Source organism: Copadichromis virginalis, linkage group LG11 (genome assembly GCF_057382275.1).
Source record: "Copadichromis virginalis isolate Kocher_CV1m ecotype Utaka linkage group LG11, C_Virginalis_male_GT1.1, whole genome shotgun sequence".
Lineage (NCBI taxonomy): Eukaryota > Metazoa > Chordata > Actinopteri > Cichliformes > Cichlidae > Copadichromis > Copadichromis virginalis.
The window spans coordinates 23870754-23889613 of NC_140628.1; the positions used below are offsets into that span (position 1 = coordinate 23870754).

Genomic DNA, 18860 nt, shown 5'->3' on the forward strand with positions numbered 1-18860 from the left:
TTTATTCTTATCAAGTGCAAATGCTGTTAAAAAGCATCTCCCAGATTTCTTTACGGCTTGTTAAGGACATTGTAAACAATTTAAAATCATTTTTGAAAGCAAATAAACAATTATAAGGCAGAGATCAATATTAGCTGTAAAAGACACTGCTACAGTAACAGTGAGAACAAAGGGGGAAATACATAGAAATACTGTTTATAAATGCAGCCACGTACTGTTGTTAGCCTGCAAAAAAGTCTAAACCTTGTGTGTCAATTAATAAATCACTTCCACCAAAATGGGAAAAAAAAAATCCACCTTGTTAAACAAAGGTGGTCAAAACATTTTGTTGCTTTGTCAGAACAGCAGTGGACTTCAGACGTGCGTTCATCATCATCTTCTTCCAAAAGTGTTTTGCAGTGTGACAGGTGGAGAACCGTCACCTATCACCAGGTGATTTCTCTTTATTTACAGATCGCATTATCTGTGGTGTTTGGCAAGGTTTGAAATTCAGTCTGATTTTGCTTCTACCTGATAATATTTTGAAAACTCACCAAGATACCTGTGGCACACAGATATATGCCTCATGATAACTACCTCGGGATAGTCTCAGTAATGTTAAACATTGAAAAATGTTCGGTGACTCAATACCACAAAATCAGAATTCCTATTATTCACTAAACATCACTGAGCCTGTTTCCAAAAACCCCACTGGTATTCAGGTATTATTTTCTATCCAGCCCTTAGCTTTACCCCTCACATTAAAATGACTGGACTATTGTAACTCCATCCTCTCTGTCTGCTCGCTAATGGAAAACTACTGTCTCACTTCCAACTGGTTGTGAATTCAGCAGCTCAGCTTCTTACTGGTTTTAGCAGACAGAATCACATCACCCCTCTCTTGGCTTGCCTCCACTGGCTTTCTGAACATTTTACAATAGATTTTAAGATTTTACTCATCCCTTGTTAAAACTTGTCTGAGTCTGGGTCCTGACTGTAGCTCTATGTCTGTTCACAGCTTTTCCATCAGGGGCCCTCAGCTTTGTAATAGCCTGCCTGAAGAGATCTGAGCCCTGTCCAAAGAGCCAACTAAAATAAATACCCCAAATATCTTTCTGTTTTCTGGATTCACTTAGTCTAACACAGCGGTCCCCAACCTTTTTTGTTTTGCGCCACGGACCGGTTTATGCCCGACAATATTTTCATGGACCGGCCTTTAAGTTGTCGCGGATAAATACAACAAAATAAAACTAGTACCGGTACCGAAAAAAAGAAAACGCGTGAAAAGACCAAGGAAAACCTAGTAAACGATAAAAACGATAACAAAATAACCCTGAAAACCGATAAAAACCCTGAAAACTATATATTTCACACCTGAACCTCAACTCTCGCGGCCCGGTACCAAACGACTCACGGTCCGGTACCGGTCCGAGGCCCGGGGGTTGGGGACCGCTGGTTTAACACAAAGCTGGCTATCAAGTTGTTGAATTAACCCAGGTTTTCCTTTTTTAAGTTCTCAGGAAAGGAATGGTGTTGGCACCATCTGACCGATTATATATACATCCAGTGGCAGCAGGGTGGCTGATTTTGAAAAGGAAACTGAAACTATGCTATGGGAAAAATATGGTGAGATTAAGCAGCTGCTGCAGAAAAAGTAAGACTGGAAATGAGCAAATAAATTAAAATATTGAGCCTATTTCAAGCCAGGAAAGAACAGATTTATCAATATCACATCTCTGTTATTAAAAGAAGGGAGAATCTCATGGGTTACAGCCACATTTTTGATTCATTAATATATAAAATACAGTCTTCGTTTTTATTCTTTCAGCTGCAGCCTCAGTTAAATAATGCTTTGAAAGTAAAGGATAAATGTAAAAACAGAATCCAAACATCATCATCATCATTGTTTATTTGTATAGCACTTTACGAACACACCAGGCAGACCAAAGTGCTGAACAACACAGATCAAAACAACAACCAAATTAAAAATACCATAAAATCATTACATACAATAAAATAAATAAGAAGGTGTCAGTTTCCTACAGAGTTAAAAGCCAGGGAATAAAAATAGGTTTTCAATCTGGACTTAAAGACCTGCACTGATGACGCTTGTCTAATTTGGAGGGGAAGGTTATTCCAGAGCATCAGCGTTGTCTACATGCAAATTCGATATAGCACGTAGTTGCTCTGTTTTCAAATCACATACTCAAACTTACAAAGCAATAAAATTAAAAAACTGCAGACATTTAAAAAAAGGAAAGTTGTGTCTACAAATATATCATCAACAGGGAAACACAAAGTATGAGATGCTATTAAAAACTTTAGATCTTCTTTCTGTCTGGATCTTCCAGGAGTGCTGACAATGTTTTCCAGAAAATTGATTGGTCAGTAGATGGTGATTTCATACTTGCTGATCTGTAGTCTGGAATTTTGCAGTAAGTTACCATGGTGATATATCAATCCTTTCTAATAAAGAAAAAACAGGCTTAACCCTACAGTTACCTGGATAAGATGAAAACCTGCTTCGTAGGACAGGCCTATACAATCCTGGTCACTCCCACTGAAAACTGAGCATCTTCAAGTCTTCCTCCTGTCTTTTTGTTAGTACTACTGTGTCCAAACCATACATCATAGCAGGTCTCACTACTATCTTGTAAACCTTCCCTTTCAGTCATGCTGCTATCCTTCATTCACAAATTATCCCACACAGTTGTCTCCATCCACTCCTGCCTCTCCTTCGCTTCTTTTGTGCACAGCCTATAGCTTTGGCAGTGCTACATATTTAACTCATCCACCTCCTTGCACCTCCCTCTCATTCACATGTATGTATTCTTTCTTAGTTCCTCAGATTTTCATTCTTCTACTCCTCAGAGCATACCATCAGCTCTGCAGGTTCTCTTACAGCCACTCCCTAATCTCATCATGGATCACAATGTCATCTGCAAACATCACAGTCCACAGAGACTCCTGCATGACCTCATCTGCCAGTCTGTCCATCACCACTGCAAACAAAAATGGGCTTGGAGCAGATACCTGATGTAATCCCACCCCCATCTGGCCACACACCTCACCACTGTCCCATGTCCTCATACATGCCCTTCACCACTGTCACATACTTTTCTGCCACTCCTCACTTCTTTACAGTGCTACAGTTCCTCTTGTCCCCCTATCATATTCTTTGTTTAAATCCACAAAGACACAGTTAAGCGCTGTTTCACCTTCTCTATACTCTCTATAAGCAAATGTAGTGTCTTCCTCACAAATTGAATTATGTTGCACCTAGGTTTTATGTACTATTATTGTATTCTAACATATGTTTAACAATGCTCACACACGACTCACACTCGTAGACTCAGCTTTGAGATAATCTATTATGAATATTATGTGTTGTCATCACAGAAAGAATGAAATGCCTTTCCAGTGTATTGTAGGCCTACAATGCTTATTCTAATGTCTGTGATACGTTTTTGTGATGAAGACCTATGTTCACATACAGCTTTTATAGAATGATGAATTAAAAGTACAACTAAGTTCTAGGTTATACCTACTTTCAGTTTTCAGTTATATTGTTTTTGGTACGTTTTGACTGTTTTCTACAGTCATTGGTTAGTCAATGGTTTGAACAATATTGAAACTTTAGCAAGGTTCTACGTCATTTGCTTGCGACGTATAATCGTCAGTCGCAGCCTTTGCGTCACTATTCCCCGCATCAGTTCTTTGATTGTTTCTTTCACCGCATTAAAACATCACACACCAGCAACCACGCACTACCAGGAAACACGGCGAAGTGAGGTAACTGCTAAAGGCTATGGCTTGTCCTGAAGTCATTTTGTAGACTTTGTGTGAGGCGTTTATCGCTGTTTGACTGTAGCAGATAACGAGCCTGCTGCGATGCAGGCGACAGTTAGAAATGGTGCAGTGCCAGTGCGGAGCTAGCAGGCTAACCTCAGTTAGCCGGAGGAGGAACGATGCTCAGTTAGCTTCTATCAACTGGTCATTTCATCCCCTGATACTGTCTTTTCACCGATTTATTAATTAATAATAGTGAGAGCTGTTGTGTCTGGAACAAAAATATGAATATCAAGTTGGTCTAACCTGTAGCTCCTAACGTTTAAGCCTCGTGTTTCTCTAATTATTAACCTTGTCTTGTTTGTCAGACCTCCAGTTTTAAAGTAACTGAATTTAATGCTAACCTTCATGAAAGTGATAAGAGAGACAGATAGTATTCGTTTGCTTTGATTAACAAAAAAGTTTGTAAGTTTCCGTTTTATTTTTATAAACCCCCCTTTTACGCTGTGCAGCTGTTTTCCACATTAACTGTTTGGATTCAAGCATTTTCTTTTGTAGATAAAGCTACAACAGCACATTGGCAATATGATTTATTATTTAAAAAATATTTCAGGCAATTTGAAATCAGGTGGAGCCCGGAGTCTTGATTTAGTATGCCATCTAAATTCATAGCAAAATTTTGACGCTTTGGGACAATATTTGAGTCTCCCAAAATGTATTACATTCCTTTCACCCGCTTCTTTCGTTTTCCTTGTTTTATTTTTAAAGCGAGAAATTGATCCGAGCGAGTGTTGTCTCCTACAGCAAGCACCGAGGAGACTATGCCCTGGTTTGTTGTGGAGCAGCAAGGACGTCGCTATAGCTTTTTTAAATTTTTTTTTATTTTTTTTAAATCTGACCTCTTCGAACAGAGATGAGGAAGCTTAACCTTTAAACAGTTCCGGTGTGCCTCGTGGTCACGTGACTGGCGACAGAAACCTAAGTTTTCTTCAGAAATGAAATCGAAACTTAACCCTTTTAGTGGAGGACAGTTTCCTTTTTATTACAGTAACAACCCCGCGGATTTTCCCTTCATCATCGCCGTGTAACAGTGTACTAACGCATCTTGCAGCAGGCTTTATAAGCGCGCAAACCTCTCCGGTGTTCATCTTTGTGCTGCGATTAGGACCTGATCACCCAAAACCGGAAGACCCTGCATTTTGGACAACACCTTCAGCACTACATAGATTTGTGATTATTTTTTTTCACCCATTCTACCACGGGTTCCGTCTTTATTCTTACATTAATCTGTAACGTTTATTTTATTGTTATAATTATTATTATTACCTTATTTACATGGGATCGAGTCTTGGATTAGTCGCCTTTAGGAATCTGCAAAAGTAAGGGCGCTTTTTACTACTTCTATTTACTTTTTCAGCGCTGCCACTTTCATTTGAACTACTGTAGGTGAGAACTGTTAAAGTCAGTGTGTTATAATGCCTCTGATGATGCTGTAAGACTCCACGGGCCCTTTCCTGCTTGTAAATATAGCATATTGCGTGCACATGTGGAGGTGTGTGCGCTAAATCTAGAGACTTCATTTCTGACATATTCAGGAAACAGAGGGCACAAAGCTTAGTGATGATAGAAGAGGGTGACTCTCAATGTCAGGAGGTGTTTTGTCTTTAATGGGTTTTTTGGTTTGTTTTTTGTATTAAATAGTGTTCTCAATCAGTTGTCAGATGCACAGTCTTGTCTACATCTCTGTCTAGGCTAACAACAAAGGAGAGTGTAGTGAACGCAGATTCTGAAAAACACAGTTGTTATTTTGGCTGTCAAATGTTGCCTTGCATCAGGGTCAAGATGAGTCAGCTTCAGTACTGTTTGGCCCCTCTGCTGCCGGCCCTGTCGGCCCTTATTACAGCGATGAACCAACACTATGGTGTTCTCTGTTAATGCGCTATGTTCGGTCCGCTCAGCTCTCAGCGACATGCCGTTGATGCTGACTGTGCCAGAGGGGATGAAACCTGACTCAGTATTGGGTGTCTCCTTGTTGTCATTCTGCCTGATATAGACATTATTGAGTGTTGTTAGATATGACACTTGAGGAGGAATCAATGTTTGTTTCTCCCATAGAAGGATTTTAAAGTTCTGGGACAGTGTAGGTCAAAATTTCTGTTTCAGATTGCAAATTTTTTTTTAATGTTTTATTTTCATGCATGCTAGAAGAATTACTCTAGCTAGCTCTGTGAAAAATAACATTATAACCAGAATTGCTAGCTAACTGCTGCAGGTTTTTTTCCCTGTCTGCAGTTTGTTACTGATGACTTTTTAGCCCATGTCCCTCTGTGCCCTTGTCTGTCCTCCTTGTTTGCATCAGTCTCACTTTCCCTCTCTGCTTCGGCTTCAGATCCAGCGATAATTTCTAAGGCCAGAAATAATACAGAATAGTTGCAACAAGGTCTGCATTATTTATCAGCTTCCTTTTTAACCGGGGTTTGGTTTCAGTGTGACTGGAAGAGATAGTATGTCACCCTGCAGTATCCTTGTAGACTGAATAGTTATGATAATCTGATGATATATGCAGCACTCCCAGCTTGTCGTCTCCACATTTCCTCCAACCTTCCATATTGACCACATTTTGAGTAATCCTCTGTGTTGTTTGCTGCTGTATTTTAAGAAAGCAGTGGCATAGACAGTTGCTTAAAACCCTGCTCTTGGAGTTGTTATAGATTTAGTGACTTATCCAAGGACACTTGAGCAGGTTGGAGGGTTGCCAGCACAGTCTGAACTTGTGGTACTGGCTGGAATGACAGTTTTTTTCTTAACCTCCCGACTGCTCCTTAATTTTTAAAAGTTTTCTTCTTTTTTTTTTTTTTCTTCAACAGTTGAGTTATCTTGCTGTTATTTGTCTCAATTTATTGGTATTCTCCTAACTTTGCCCTTTGTTTTTATTTCAGGGTCTCTCAGCATGCAACTGGCCTGCTCTGACTCCTGATCAGGGTATTCTGTTTGCGCTAGAGGACATACACTAATACAGAAGCTGCACAGCCGGCAGCATCGGCCCCCTTCACGCTCAACCCCTGCGCTATGAGCAGAGGTAGAGGAGGGCCTTCCAAAGAACATTACTACAGGCATCCACAACCCCGCGTGCAGGAAAGGGATAACTTCTATAGACCTGGCCCAGGTGTATTCTATCCCAGAGCTGGGCCACAGCAGATCCCACATCCAAGTTACTACGACGGTCCTACCCACCCTGAAGCACACATACAGCCCTCATCTCCCCTAATCCCTTCTACCCCCCCTACACCAAGCCACATTAAAGTGGTCCCAAACTCTGTCACCCATAATAGCTTGTACAGCCCGAATCACGGTGCAGGTTCTAGCCCTAATTCCTTTTATGACAAACAAAGAGAATTCCTGACAGGGCGGATCTCTGAGGCTCCACAGTTTAGAGCCACTGTGAGTGGAGGAGGAGGAGGAGGAGGATTTGTACCCAACAGGTCACATAGTACTTTATACCAGCCTCAGTCAGGATACTGTAGACATCCAAACAGCAGCCCTAGTGGTAGAGGGGCTAGCCAAGACCGGAGACCATACCGACCTGGTGCAGGAGCTTCAAGAGGTAACCTAGCACCTCGACATTTGAATCAAAACCAGTTCCAAGGTAAAAACCATAACCAACACTCCAGTAGACAATGGCGCACCCAAACAGATTCACTCTGTGACCAGTTTCAGGGTTTGTTGCTCAAAGACAGGCCCAACAGAGGAGGAGAAAGGTTTGACAAACATTCTTCATCCAGCAGCACAGGAAATTTAAGTTTTTGTAAACCTAACATCACTCTCACAACTCAAATACAGGGCGAGGTACATGAGGCTTTGGCTGCGTTGAAGCCAAGTGAAAGTATTTCTGCTAAAGTGTTAGCCAGAAAACTGCATCTTCCCAAAAAGGTAGTCAACAAGGCTCTGTACTCTTTGGAACACTTACAGAAAGCTTCCAAGCAAGGATTAACCCCTCCTGAGTGGACACTATACAGAGAACCTCTCAGAGTCGAGGAAGACCAAAGCACAAAGTATCACGTACAAAATCAACCTCCATATTTGTTAGCCAGTTCAGAACCCCCACAAAAACCTGAAGAAAAGGTTGAAACAGAAACCGAAGAGGAAGTCCAGGCCAAAGAAGAGGACTCTGACACAGAATCAAGTTCTTCATATTCCTCCTCTTTAGAGTTTTCTGACTCTGAAGATTCCCAGTCATCAGCAAAAGGTCAACACCACAAGAAGCAACATCCCAGCACTTCCAGCTCTCCTGATCAGGACATTAAAGGTGCTGTGATGGCAGAACAGAAGGAACAGATTTTTAAATACCTTCTTCAATCAAGGGAGGCAACAGCTCTTAACATAGCGAAAAATATTGGACTCAAGACTGCTAAGCAGGTCAATTCTACTCTGTACGCCCTAGAAAAGCAAGGTGAAGTCGTTAGGAATGTTGAAGTCAACCCTCCAACATGGGAGCTCTCCACCCACCGCCGAGAGAGAATGGAGAGGAGTCTCAAAGCTGCACAGAGCAACCCGGCTGTCCTGGTTAAAATGGAAGTAGAAGAGGAGGAAGTGAGTGCCATCTTTTCCCCATCACCGCTACCACCATTACCAGGCCTTGAGGTACTTACGGGGGGTTGGATACCAGACCAAATTCTTAGTGAAGCGGTAGGTATAGTTAGAGTTTTTGCTTTATACATTTTGATTTGTTTAATTATAAATGGCTTTGGGTTTTCACTCAGCTGCAGGAGAAGAAGTGAGGCAGAGTAGTTCAGGGGGCAGTGACCAATACACCTGCCTTGATTTTGCCAATCAGCCAGCTGTGACCAGATGGCATAAACCAGCCACCCTTCTTATTTCCCCTAAAATTTTATTTAGTTATTTATTTTGTGCATCTGTGTCACACCAGAGATTCAAGCAGAGGAGGCAAAGCAACAGGCGTTTAATCAGATTTGAAATCTTTGCCTCAGAGCCTCTTTCCAAAACAAGATTGGTTCAGTTTGATGTTGGACTCAACTTGTGTTTTTATTCTACCTGAATCCCTGCTGTATTTTATGATCTCAGATTTAGGGCCAAGTTTAATTAAATTCACAGCATGGCGCACTGTGACAAGCCATACTCTTTTCTAATCACACACAAAGAAACAGTGAAGAGCACAAAGTTTGATCATCTAACTGGAACAAATTGTGAAGAAAAAGGACAAGTTGTGTAAAGAGTCCGCCTTCTAGCGTTGCTTGTCTTTTCCAGCTACGCCTCTTTTATACACTGAAGGTAAAAACACTTGATCCAAACCTGTGCATCCTCCATTAGAGCTCTTCTGGCAAGCCTCTTCTTTCCTCTGTCCTCCAGTTGGGTTTTGGGAATTGTGACACCCTTCAGCATAGTGTACTGAGATTGATTTCCAGGTCACCGTCGAGAGGACAGAGAAGACGAGAAGGAACAAATTAGTGAAATAAGAAAAGCCTTAGGACTCCACAGCTGGGTTGTGGGCTGAGCCAGACTTTTTCTCCGAGTTATTGTTTGGAGTCCAGTGTGATTCACCCTGCCAGGCAGGCTCCACCTGAGTGCACAGGGTTTTGATTTATTCTGCATTTGTCCGTGCAAAGTGACAATAAAAGTGTGTTTGCAGCTCAGCATGGTCCCTGGCTTTGCCTGCACTAAGGTGAATCCATCTGTAGTGTAGGTCTGCTACATATAGAACAATACAAAGATTCCTTGAAATGTGGCGGCTAAATGAAAATCAAACCATAACTTAAAAATAATAAATTTGAAACTTTCAGCTAAATAGGTCAAGCTCAATGGATAACAAATTCTAGGTATTAAAGATATTTCCCCAGTAAAACACAGCATGCATTCTGAAAAGATTGAAATAGTAGCTTGACATTTTGAGACATAAGCTTATTCGCTCATTTCCCCATTTCCAGCCTTTATACTAAGCCAAATCAACCATCTGTGGATTTATCCAACAAACATAAAAGCAGTGTCAATCTTTCTTTCTAATTCTCTTCCAAATGTTGAACTATTGCTCTGAGAGACACTTTGCTGAAAATGTGAACTTTTTATTAATCGCATTTAGATAAGACTTGAAGATCTACCCTGCCTATATTAACCCTTTTACCTCAATTTTCCCTTTCCATCTCGTTCCTCCTTTTAGCCCCTTTCCTCTGCCTCATGTAAAAGCGAAAACGCCAATGAAGGACAGTGGTCCACTGATGACATCCCTGAATTCCTCAATGCTATTCGCAGAGAGACGGATGCTGAAAAAAAGGCATCCGAGAAAACCAATGCCATGGGGACTGTAGCTGTCTCAGTGGCTGCCCCGCCTCCCCAGAATCTGTGGGCTAAGTTACAGGAGGTAAGGTTGAAGAACCCTGTGAGCGGTCTCATGGAGTATGCCCAGTATCTGGGCCAGAACTGCGAGTTCCTGCTGCTGGACCAGTCAGGACCCTCCCACGATCCTAGGTTAGTGAAATGATCCACATACACCAGGCTTTGTAAATGCTATTATGGCACTTACTGGTTTGTTACGGCTAATCACTGACTCAGGTTTTAGTGCCACAATAATTACTTTACCAAGTTTAACTCATAAAATATCGCAATTAATAGTGACAGTCCTGCTGTGTTACGAGGATTTTCACGAGCTCATTAATTCAGTTAGGTTCAGTTTTGTTTATATGGCTCGAAATCACAACAACAGTCACAACAAGGTGCTTTATATTGTAAGTTAGTGTCTCTTCAGTAATACAGAGAAAACCCCAACAATAAAATGTGCCTTTTGAGCGAGCACTTGGCAACAGTGGGAAGGATAAACTCCCTTTTAACAGGAGGAAACCTCAAGAGCATAACCACGCTTAGGGAGGGGGAGTCATCAGCTGCAACCCCTTGGGGGTGATGGGAGGAAGACAGAACAAAAGACATGCTGTGGAAGAGAGCCCGAAATTAGTAATAACTAGTGATTAAATGCAGGGAGGTTTATAAACATGTAGTGAGTAAAAAAAGAAGAATGAACAAAAAAAAACACTCAGTGCATCATGGGAAACCCCAAGAAGCCTAGGCCTATTGCAGTCCCACTAAGGAAGGATTCAGGGTCACCTGATCCAGCCCAAACTATATGCTTTATCAAAAAGGAAATGAAATGAGAAATATGCTCTCTTTCTTCCGTTTTCTTTTGTACGGAAATTGTTCTACACCGATAAGACTTAACCGATACAGAGGGTAAATCCTATCATTTTTTCATTATGTGATAGTTTTGTTTTTACACCTACACAGATCTGTGTGTTCAGAGTCTATAAGAAATAGATCTGCCGAAGTGAAATCGAACTAAAAATGTAAATTACTTTGCTTGTTAGTCAACGTAGGAATCTTGGTAAATTTTTCTTGAATTAATCATATTTGCAGATACTTGTGTCACATCTGTATTTGCTTTTTTGCGTCTGTTAGATTTCGTATGCAGGTGATGCTCAACGGGAGGCTGTTTCCTGTCGCGGAAGCTTCTAGTAAGAAAGTTGCAAAAAAGGATGCTGCTGCAGCCACACTGCGAATCCTTGTCAAAGAGATGCAAGGGGGGACGTGCACCGCCGATGAGGAAAATACTGGCAATGTGGACCAGGTGATGGAGCTACCTCCAGACACCAGCGTAAGTTCTTTTGTAATCTGTGAAAATACGACCCCTTATGCATTTTAAGAAATGAAATCACATTTAGTCACAGCACGCTTTAACTAATTGCCTGTGACTGGTCAGACTTTCGTCAATTGAGAGTGTTGAATTTATTCACCAGGGCATGAACTGTAAACAGAAGTCTAATTACCTGTGCTGGCTAAAACTGTGTCCATAGCCGTTATCTAATGTTGGAGACCAATTAAAAACTGTGTCTGAGAAGTGCCGTAAATTATAGTTGGCATTTTTGTTTACTCTCTCCACAAGGGGCCTGCTGAAAGCACAGGGGGGATTTTGGGGTCTGGCGGTGTGGAAGGGCCGGCAGAGGGACCTCGCCAACCCCTGTCCCGCTCTCTGCCTGGTGGCAAGAATCCGGTGTCTGTCCTTATGGAGTACAGCCAGCGCAGTGGGAAGCCCATCGAGTTCATCAACACTGGACAGGCGGGTCCACCGCATGATCCAAGGTACTGACTCATTCACTTCCCTTTGAATCTGTTTGGATGTTCTTCTCCACACTGCATGCTCATAGGTTGAGTTTCTCTCTGTGGTCATACTTTTCTGCCTCAGAGCAGCAGCTGTTCAATATCTCTCAGTACTGTAGTCATCTGACAAAGGCACAAAAACGTCTTTGTTCAGTTGATGGCCGAGTCAGACAAACAGTATAAACTTGTGTTTTCTTGCCATCACTTTCCAGAAAACACGATCACTACTCTTGATCATGATCTTAGTACAGGCTCCAGTTTCATTGTGATCATGGTGCATCTGTTCAGGCTTTGTAAATGTGGAGTTATGAATCTGATCTCAGTTATAATCCTTTCGTTTCCCTTTCTCTGTTCTGGGCTCAGGTTCATGTACAGGGTGAAGGTGGGAGAGAGCTTGTTTGCAGAGGCCTCAGCTCCAAACAAGAAGGCAGCTCGCCAGCTGGCAGCAGAGGAGGCTGTCAAAGAATTAATGGCTGATGGGAAACTGCAGCTCAACAAGGTGTTTAATGAGTAACCAAGAATAGATGGGGATTGCATATTCCTAAAATTAAAGGGATAATTGATTTCTTGGGCATAAAGAAATTATTTTTGTCACATCTGTCACAAAGCTATTTTCTTTACTGTTCACATCTTTCTTTTGCATCACCGCCTCACCCATCTGTCTTCTCCAGCCTCAGTTGCCCCTGGGTCCTTCCAGTGGCAGTGACGAGAGTTTTTCTGGGGCAACATGCCCCAGTTTACCTCCACTTACTGCAGATGAGTTGCGAGCAGCCCACGAGGCAGGGGTCGGGGACCTCATCAACCACCTGAACAACAATGCAGTGTCGGGTCTTCTGGAGTATGCCAGAGCCCGTGGCTTTGCTGCCGAGATCCGCCTTGTGGGCCAGTCTGGACCGCCACATGACCCTAAGTATGTTAGACCATGATGCAACCAAACCCACAGACCAGGAGTTCTACTACTGTCTGGGCTGCCACATACTTGTAAAAGGAATATTTTATGTAGATTTTCGAATAATTTAAACATTTCTTTTTTTGCCTCGCTTTCCAGGATCTTTGGTGTGTTGCAATAGCAACTCATGCTATGAGGGAATTATTAGAATAGATATTTGTGTTTATTTCTTTGTTAAAACAGCTGGGGTTTCCATGCAATCACGGGAGGGGGGGGGACCAAGAAAAATCCTCTGCTTATCTTACTTTTTGCCCATCTTCTCAGGTTCACCTACCAGGCCAAGCTCGGCGGACGCTGGTTCCCTCCCGTCTGTGCGTCCAACAAGAAGCAGGGAAAGCAGGAAGCAGCTGATGCTGCACTGCGCGTTCTGATTGGAGAAGCTGAGAGAGCAGCCCGCACTGGGGAGCTTACACCAGCTGAGGTACTGACTATTCAATGAATTCACGCATTTCATCTTAAAAGTTAAAAGTGCAGCAGCTTTAAAAGAGCTTTCCGTGGCTCAGCGTGGGATTACAGCTGAACATAATGGAATGAAAGAGTAGAGCATAGCAACAGGTTCTGCTTAGCTTGATTACTTGTGCTGAAAGATTAAGCTCAAAGTAATCTACAGTAAATGCTTGAAGGATAATCAACTAACCACTTCACTTGCTCTCCTGAGAAAATAATATCAGAAAATGTCTTCATGTACATTTAAAATGTATAACCTCGTTCAAGACAAAAGCAGTCTAAGGTAAAGTGCTTCACAATAAAGAACACAACACAAATGTGTAAGGAAGTGACACGTCTGTATAGACAGCATACTAAAACATGCAGTTTGTTATATTCTCCTGTTTTAGTTTCACATTTTTGTCCAATTCATATTCAGAGAATCCTGAATGTTGAATAATAATGTCTTAAATAATGCTTCCTGTCTTTCTTTCATTTGCATGTTTTTGTACTCCCCTCTGCTAGTTACCAGTGAGCGGCAGCACACTGCATGATCAGATAGCAATGTTGAGTCACCAGCGCTTCAACGCTCTGACCACACGGATCCAGCACTGCCTTCTGGGACGCAAGATTCTGGCCACGATCATCATGAGGAGGGGGGAGGGCCTGGGGACTGTTGTCAGCCTTGGAACTGGTACATCCATTACCTTTAGCGTATAACATATGAAATGACCAAAGTAGTAAAAAATTTTAATTGTGGAGCACTGTGGGGGTGGATGGGGGGGATTGCCCCTGCATTTTGCCAAGATGTTTAGTTTTGTGGATTTCTGCGCTTAGAGGTATGTACTGTCACAAAGCTGAAGCAACTAGGTCACCGCTGAACCGAGAGGCGCCACATTGTCGTGTTTTTTTGACATTGAATTTGTCTTTTTTTCCTCTCCCTCTCTCTCATTCTTGTTGTCAGGAAATCGCTGTGTTAAAGGGGAGGAGCTGAGCCTTAAAGGAGAGACTGTTAATGACTGCCATGCAGAAATCATCTCCAGAAGAGGATTTATTCGGTAGAAATTGATATCTTGCTTCTTTATCAGTGTTTCTCCTACACTTCTAAAAATACCCCCCTCTCCCTGAAACGGCGTCTGTGGGACATTATAAGTCTAGCTCACCTTCTCCTTTCCTCTCAGGTTTCTGTACAGTGAGCTGCTCAAGCACTATGAAGGTGCAGACGATAGTATATTTGAACCGGCGGAGAATAACAAACTACGGATCAAATCTGACATCACCTTTCACCTCTACATTAGGTGGGAGTATGAGATGTTTTCTTTCTCTTTCTTCACTCCCCCCAAGCCTTCACTTTCACACATCAGTGTTTCCTGTTTAGCTCTGTGAGGTCTCATCTCCTAAACTGCAGGTTGCTTGGCTGTGCATCATAGCAATACCTTATCTCTCTCCTTTTTCTCTCATCCTTAGTACGGCACCGTGTGGGGACGGTGCTCTGTTTGATAAGTCATGCAGTGAGGCGGGGGATGAAGCTCAAGGCCACCAGCCTCTATTTGAGAATGCTAAGCAGGGCAAGCTTCGCACTAAAGTGGAGAATGGTGAGGCACGATACTGAAGGAGAAATTGGCTTTTATGTACATGATCTGTCATGAAATGTAGATGAAAGCAAATGATACCACATCCCGGTTTGTAAGCAAGAGTGTGCTGTTGGTCTTTGCCAGGTGAGGGCACCATCCCTGTGGAGTCAAGTGCCATTGTACCCACCTGGGATGGCATCCAGCACGGTGAAAGGCTGAGGACAATGAGCTGCAGTGATAAGATCCTGCGCTGGAATGTGATAGGCCTACAGGGGGCACTGCTTACCCATTTCCTGGATCCCATCTACCTGAAGTCCATCACACTTGGTAAAATATAAAGATTTCTTTGTGCAGATAAGAGTCAGTGAAAAATGGTGGACTCCCATTGCATTGGTTCTGGACTTGGATACCAGTTTTACAGCATGTCTTTGCGTCTCTTATCCAACAGGCTATTTGTACAGCCACGGTCACCTGACACGCGCCGTTTGCTGTCGGTTGGCCAGAGACGGCGAGGCTTTCACGCAAAGTCTCCCCGCTTCCTTCAAGCTGAACCACCCTGAGGTAACCGCACAGGTTTTTGGCAAGGTCACACTTGGAACATTAATCATGAACATTAAGTTTATTCTCACTAAATCCATCAAGCTGCCAACAATCCTATTTGTGCCTGCACAGCTTTCTTTCTTTTTTTTATTGCTCATATTATTTTAAATTTGGCTCATCCATCAATTAACAAAAAGCCAGCAGGTTGCTGTTGTAACACCAAGAGAAAAGGAAGAAATATTGCAGCTGCCACACTTTCAGTTTTTTCTTTTTTTGAGCCTTTTTTTTTCTTAACATTTTCTTGGTTTGTCATTTAGTTTGACACTAATCAACACAGTGTGACGCCTCTGACACATCAGTGATGCACGTGTTACTCATCTAATTAAAGAACTGCTAATTTACAAAATGTGCTCTCTCTCCCCATCCCTTCTCCCACACCACCTGGTTGGACTTGTAGGTCGGCAGGGTGAGTGTGTATGACTCCACACGTCACACAGGCAAGACCAAGGAGTCCAGTGTGAACTGGAGCTTTCCAGACCAGCACAGTGTTGAAGTGCTTGACGGGACCAAAGGAAAAGTAGATGGGTATGTAGCATGTAGGGACTGACATGTATTATCTTTACTGAATTTTTGTTTTCTTTTTTATTATTAATAGTAAGAATTGTGAGTTGAGTCTAAATCTACAATTGACATTACATTCAACAGCTTCAAGACTTATTGTATTATCCTTTTTGATCTTTATTTTCTTTAGTATAGATTATGTTTGTACATATAGCTGTTGGAGGCAAAATGCAAGTAGTTGCAACAACCAACTCATTGCCTAGTGGTTTAGGATGTTGCATACTCAACCTCTGGGTGATCAGTTTACTCACAAGGTGTTTGTACAGGTTGTATGATGGGAGGAAGCATGTCACAGTCTTGGACTGACTGCAGTCAGTCTCAGACAAACTAGTGAAAGCATGCAAATTATTGCTGTCTAACTGATCCAACACACTGCATCAATTGGAGTCAGACTGCGTTGAGTCAACTTCTCTGCAAAGCATCACTTTGCAACTGTTCAGGTTACATTCCAGTGTAAAAGCAATCAGAGCACCTGTGTCATTTTACAGTTGAATGGTCGTCCTACAGCAACTACGTCACTATTTGTGGAGGAATTTCTGGATTTCTGTTCCATGTGTAAGATTTGCACTCTGCGTATAAGTAGATAATGTCAATTATCAGTACATAGAAACAACAGATTTGCAGTTTTTGCTGATTTATTACAGTTAATCATCATGGTATTACAAACAGAGTTCATGCAGTTGCCAACTTGACCACATTCAGTCACAGACTGATAGCAGACTGACTCAATCTTCCTTAACCACAGTCACTTGAAGACAGCAGATGATGGCGAGGAGTCGCAGACCTGGTCCCTGTCATTAAAGAAACCGTTTTAAATGGCCTGTATTTGTATATGCAAGAGGAGTCCAACATTGTTGCACATGGTTGCAGTAATGTTGGTCACGCTGAGGTGTACAGCCACTGCTTTTCCTAGTGTGACTTTTGCATAACAAGGAAAAAGAAGTCAGACATTCTGATTTTAAATTGGATCACTTAATAGCTCCCAAAATGCTTTGTTGCTATCTTGAGCTGTTGTTCAGTGTGGGCCACATAAAGCTTTGAAAAGAAGTGTCTTGATGCATGCTCAATAATTCAGATAAAGGAATCCAACCAAGTTAATTCGGTTCATGTGGACCTACATTTTCAGTAGCAGAAATGTTTTATCGCTCATCCAGGTAACCACTACAGTCTCAGGAAATGTCTGGTGAGACTTCTTCAGCCTCACTGGACATTTGTGACATCGCTCATCCAAGTGACTTCCTGTCACTTGGATGAGCGATGAAACGTTTCTCCCACTGAAAACGTTGCATCCAGATGAACTGAATTAACTTTAGGGGATTTGAATGGATGCTGACACCCACTCTGGGGGAAACACTGAAGCAGGTTGTGATAATTCAGTTTCAGTTTGTGGAGTTTTTTCCCCTTATTTATCTTTATAACGTCTTCCCACACCCTCCTATACCACATTAGTAATAAAAACTCTTTACAAAACACCATAAACTGAAAGCTGTTTGCAGATTTTTTGCTTCATTGAATTTTAATTAAGCGAGTCAAAACAGAGCAGCAGGGAGCGAAGTAAGCTAAATAAGAAACACTGCATGATCTGAGGAAACACTTTGTCATGCCAGCCTGCCAGACAAACCATAATGCTTTTCCTGTCACACTTGTTTTGCATTTTTTTAAAACACTTTGCTAATGTCTTTTTTGTCCAGGACCAAACTGGCCGTGTCCCGCGTGTCCAAGTCCAATCTATTCCATCTTTTCCGCTCCCTGTGCCAGCGAAGCGGTCGCACTGACCTCCTCTCCCTGCCCTCCTACGCTCAGGCAAAGATGTCTGCTGTGTCCTTCCAGCAAGCCAAGCAACAGTTTTTCCAAGCTCTCAGCGCCCACGGCTACGGAGCCTGGATCGGAAAACCCCTGGAAGAAAAGAGCTTCGAGGCTGGGGAGGGAAACGGGAACAATGGGGCACCTGTGGGAAACAGCAACAATGTAGGAGCAGTGGAGGCGTAGAACTGTTGTGTCGAGTGCTTCATAAAATAATACCACTGGGTGCAGGGAGAAAAGCTCAAAGTGCAAACGGGTTAAAGACAAAAGGATAATCAAACAATGTGACGACGCTAGTGCCCCAAACTATGGAAAGACTAAAGAGAGAGTGAAAGAAAGGGACACAAGAAGTGAGTGGAATAGGTCAAGGAGGGCAAACCCTAAAGGATGAGTGAGTCCACAGCTGACAAGACAGAGCTCCGCGGGGTGTACAGAATATTGTAGACACTACATGCAAAAGAATTAGTCTGAAGTCAGTAAACCAACATGGCAGGCACTGCTCGGAAGCTCAGACAGCTTCAGTTTTTCTTTGTCACCGTTTGGCATTTGTGGTTCTTGCTTTCCTATTGTACTACTCGATGTTCCCGTTGCAAATGTCTGCACCCAAATCACTTGTTTTCTCTGCAGAGGAGAGAAACTGCTTATTGGAATTCAGCCTGGTGTGACCAGTGCCATGTAGCAGTGTTTGTAATTGTGATTAATTTACTTTGCAGTGGGAATCTTCTATAATGAAGTATCCCCCCCCCCCCCCCCCCCCCCCCGGTTCATTATGCTTTTATTGTGTTTAATGTGTTTTTTAGGACGAAGAGAAATAATGGGACACCCTCAGCGGGAACTTTTGGGTTGGATTTTTGAAACTGCATTGATTTAATTTTGATGTCAAAAGGAAAATTACAAGAATGTACATAAGCAAATCATTAATGTTCATTGTTCAACATTTCAGTCTTTAATTCCTGTACATGCTTTAAAGTCTTCAGTCAGACTTATTTTTAGTTAAACATGCTGATCGTACGTCTGCTGGC

At 42.3% G+C, this 18860-nt stretch overlaps 1 protein-coding gene across 3 annotated transcripts; it reads left to right on the forward strand.

Annotated features, from left to right (window-relative positions):
- The first annotated feature begins 3652 nt into the window (after window positions 1–3652).
- adar (adenosine deaminase RNA specific) lies at window positions 3653–18860 on the forward strand. Of its 3 annotated transcripts, none has more exons than XM_085473907.1 (16): window positions 3653–3771; window positions 6708–8454; window positions 9941–10248; window positions 11227–11422; window positions 11711–11907; window positions 12289–12424; window positions 12597–12835; window positions 13139–13295; window positions 13826–13994; window positions 14265–14358; window positions 14482–14598; window positions 14768–14895; window positions 15019–15201; window positions 15323–15435; window positions 15872–15999; window positions 17727–18860. In XM_085473907.1, the coding sequence occupies exons 2-16, from the start codon at window positions 6838–6840 to the stop codon at window positions 18022–18024; spliced, it is 4080 nt and encodes a 1359-aa protein (XP_085330033.1). In that variant the 5' UTR covers window positions 3653–3771; window positions 6708–6837; the 3' UTR covers window positions 18025–18860. The 3 variants fall into 3 exon arrangements, with proteins under 3 accessions (XP_085330033.1, XP_085330036.1, XP_085330034.1); XM_085473910.1 differs by having other exon boundaries at window positions 6708–8409; XM_085473908.1 differs by lacking the exon at window positions 3653–3771 and adding an exon at window positions 4700–5147.

What these genes read in the sequence shown, in the direction of transcription:
- adar (XM_085473907.1), top strand. Translation starts at nt 6,838, where the DNA reads ATGAGCAGAGGTAGAGGAGGGCCTTCCAAAGAACATTACTACAGGCAT. An exon ending in AGCTACCTCCAGACACCAGC is followed by an intron (nt 11,423 to 11,710) that starts GTAAGTTCTTTT and finishes TCTCTCCACAAG; the next exon opens with GGGCCTGCTGAAAGCACAGG. An exon ending in TCGCACTAAAGTGGAGAATG is followed by an intron (nt 14,896 to 15,018) that starts GTGAGGCACGAT and finishes GGTCTTTGCCAG; the next exon opens with GTGAGGGCACCATCCCTGTG.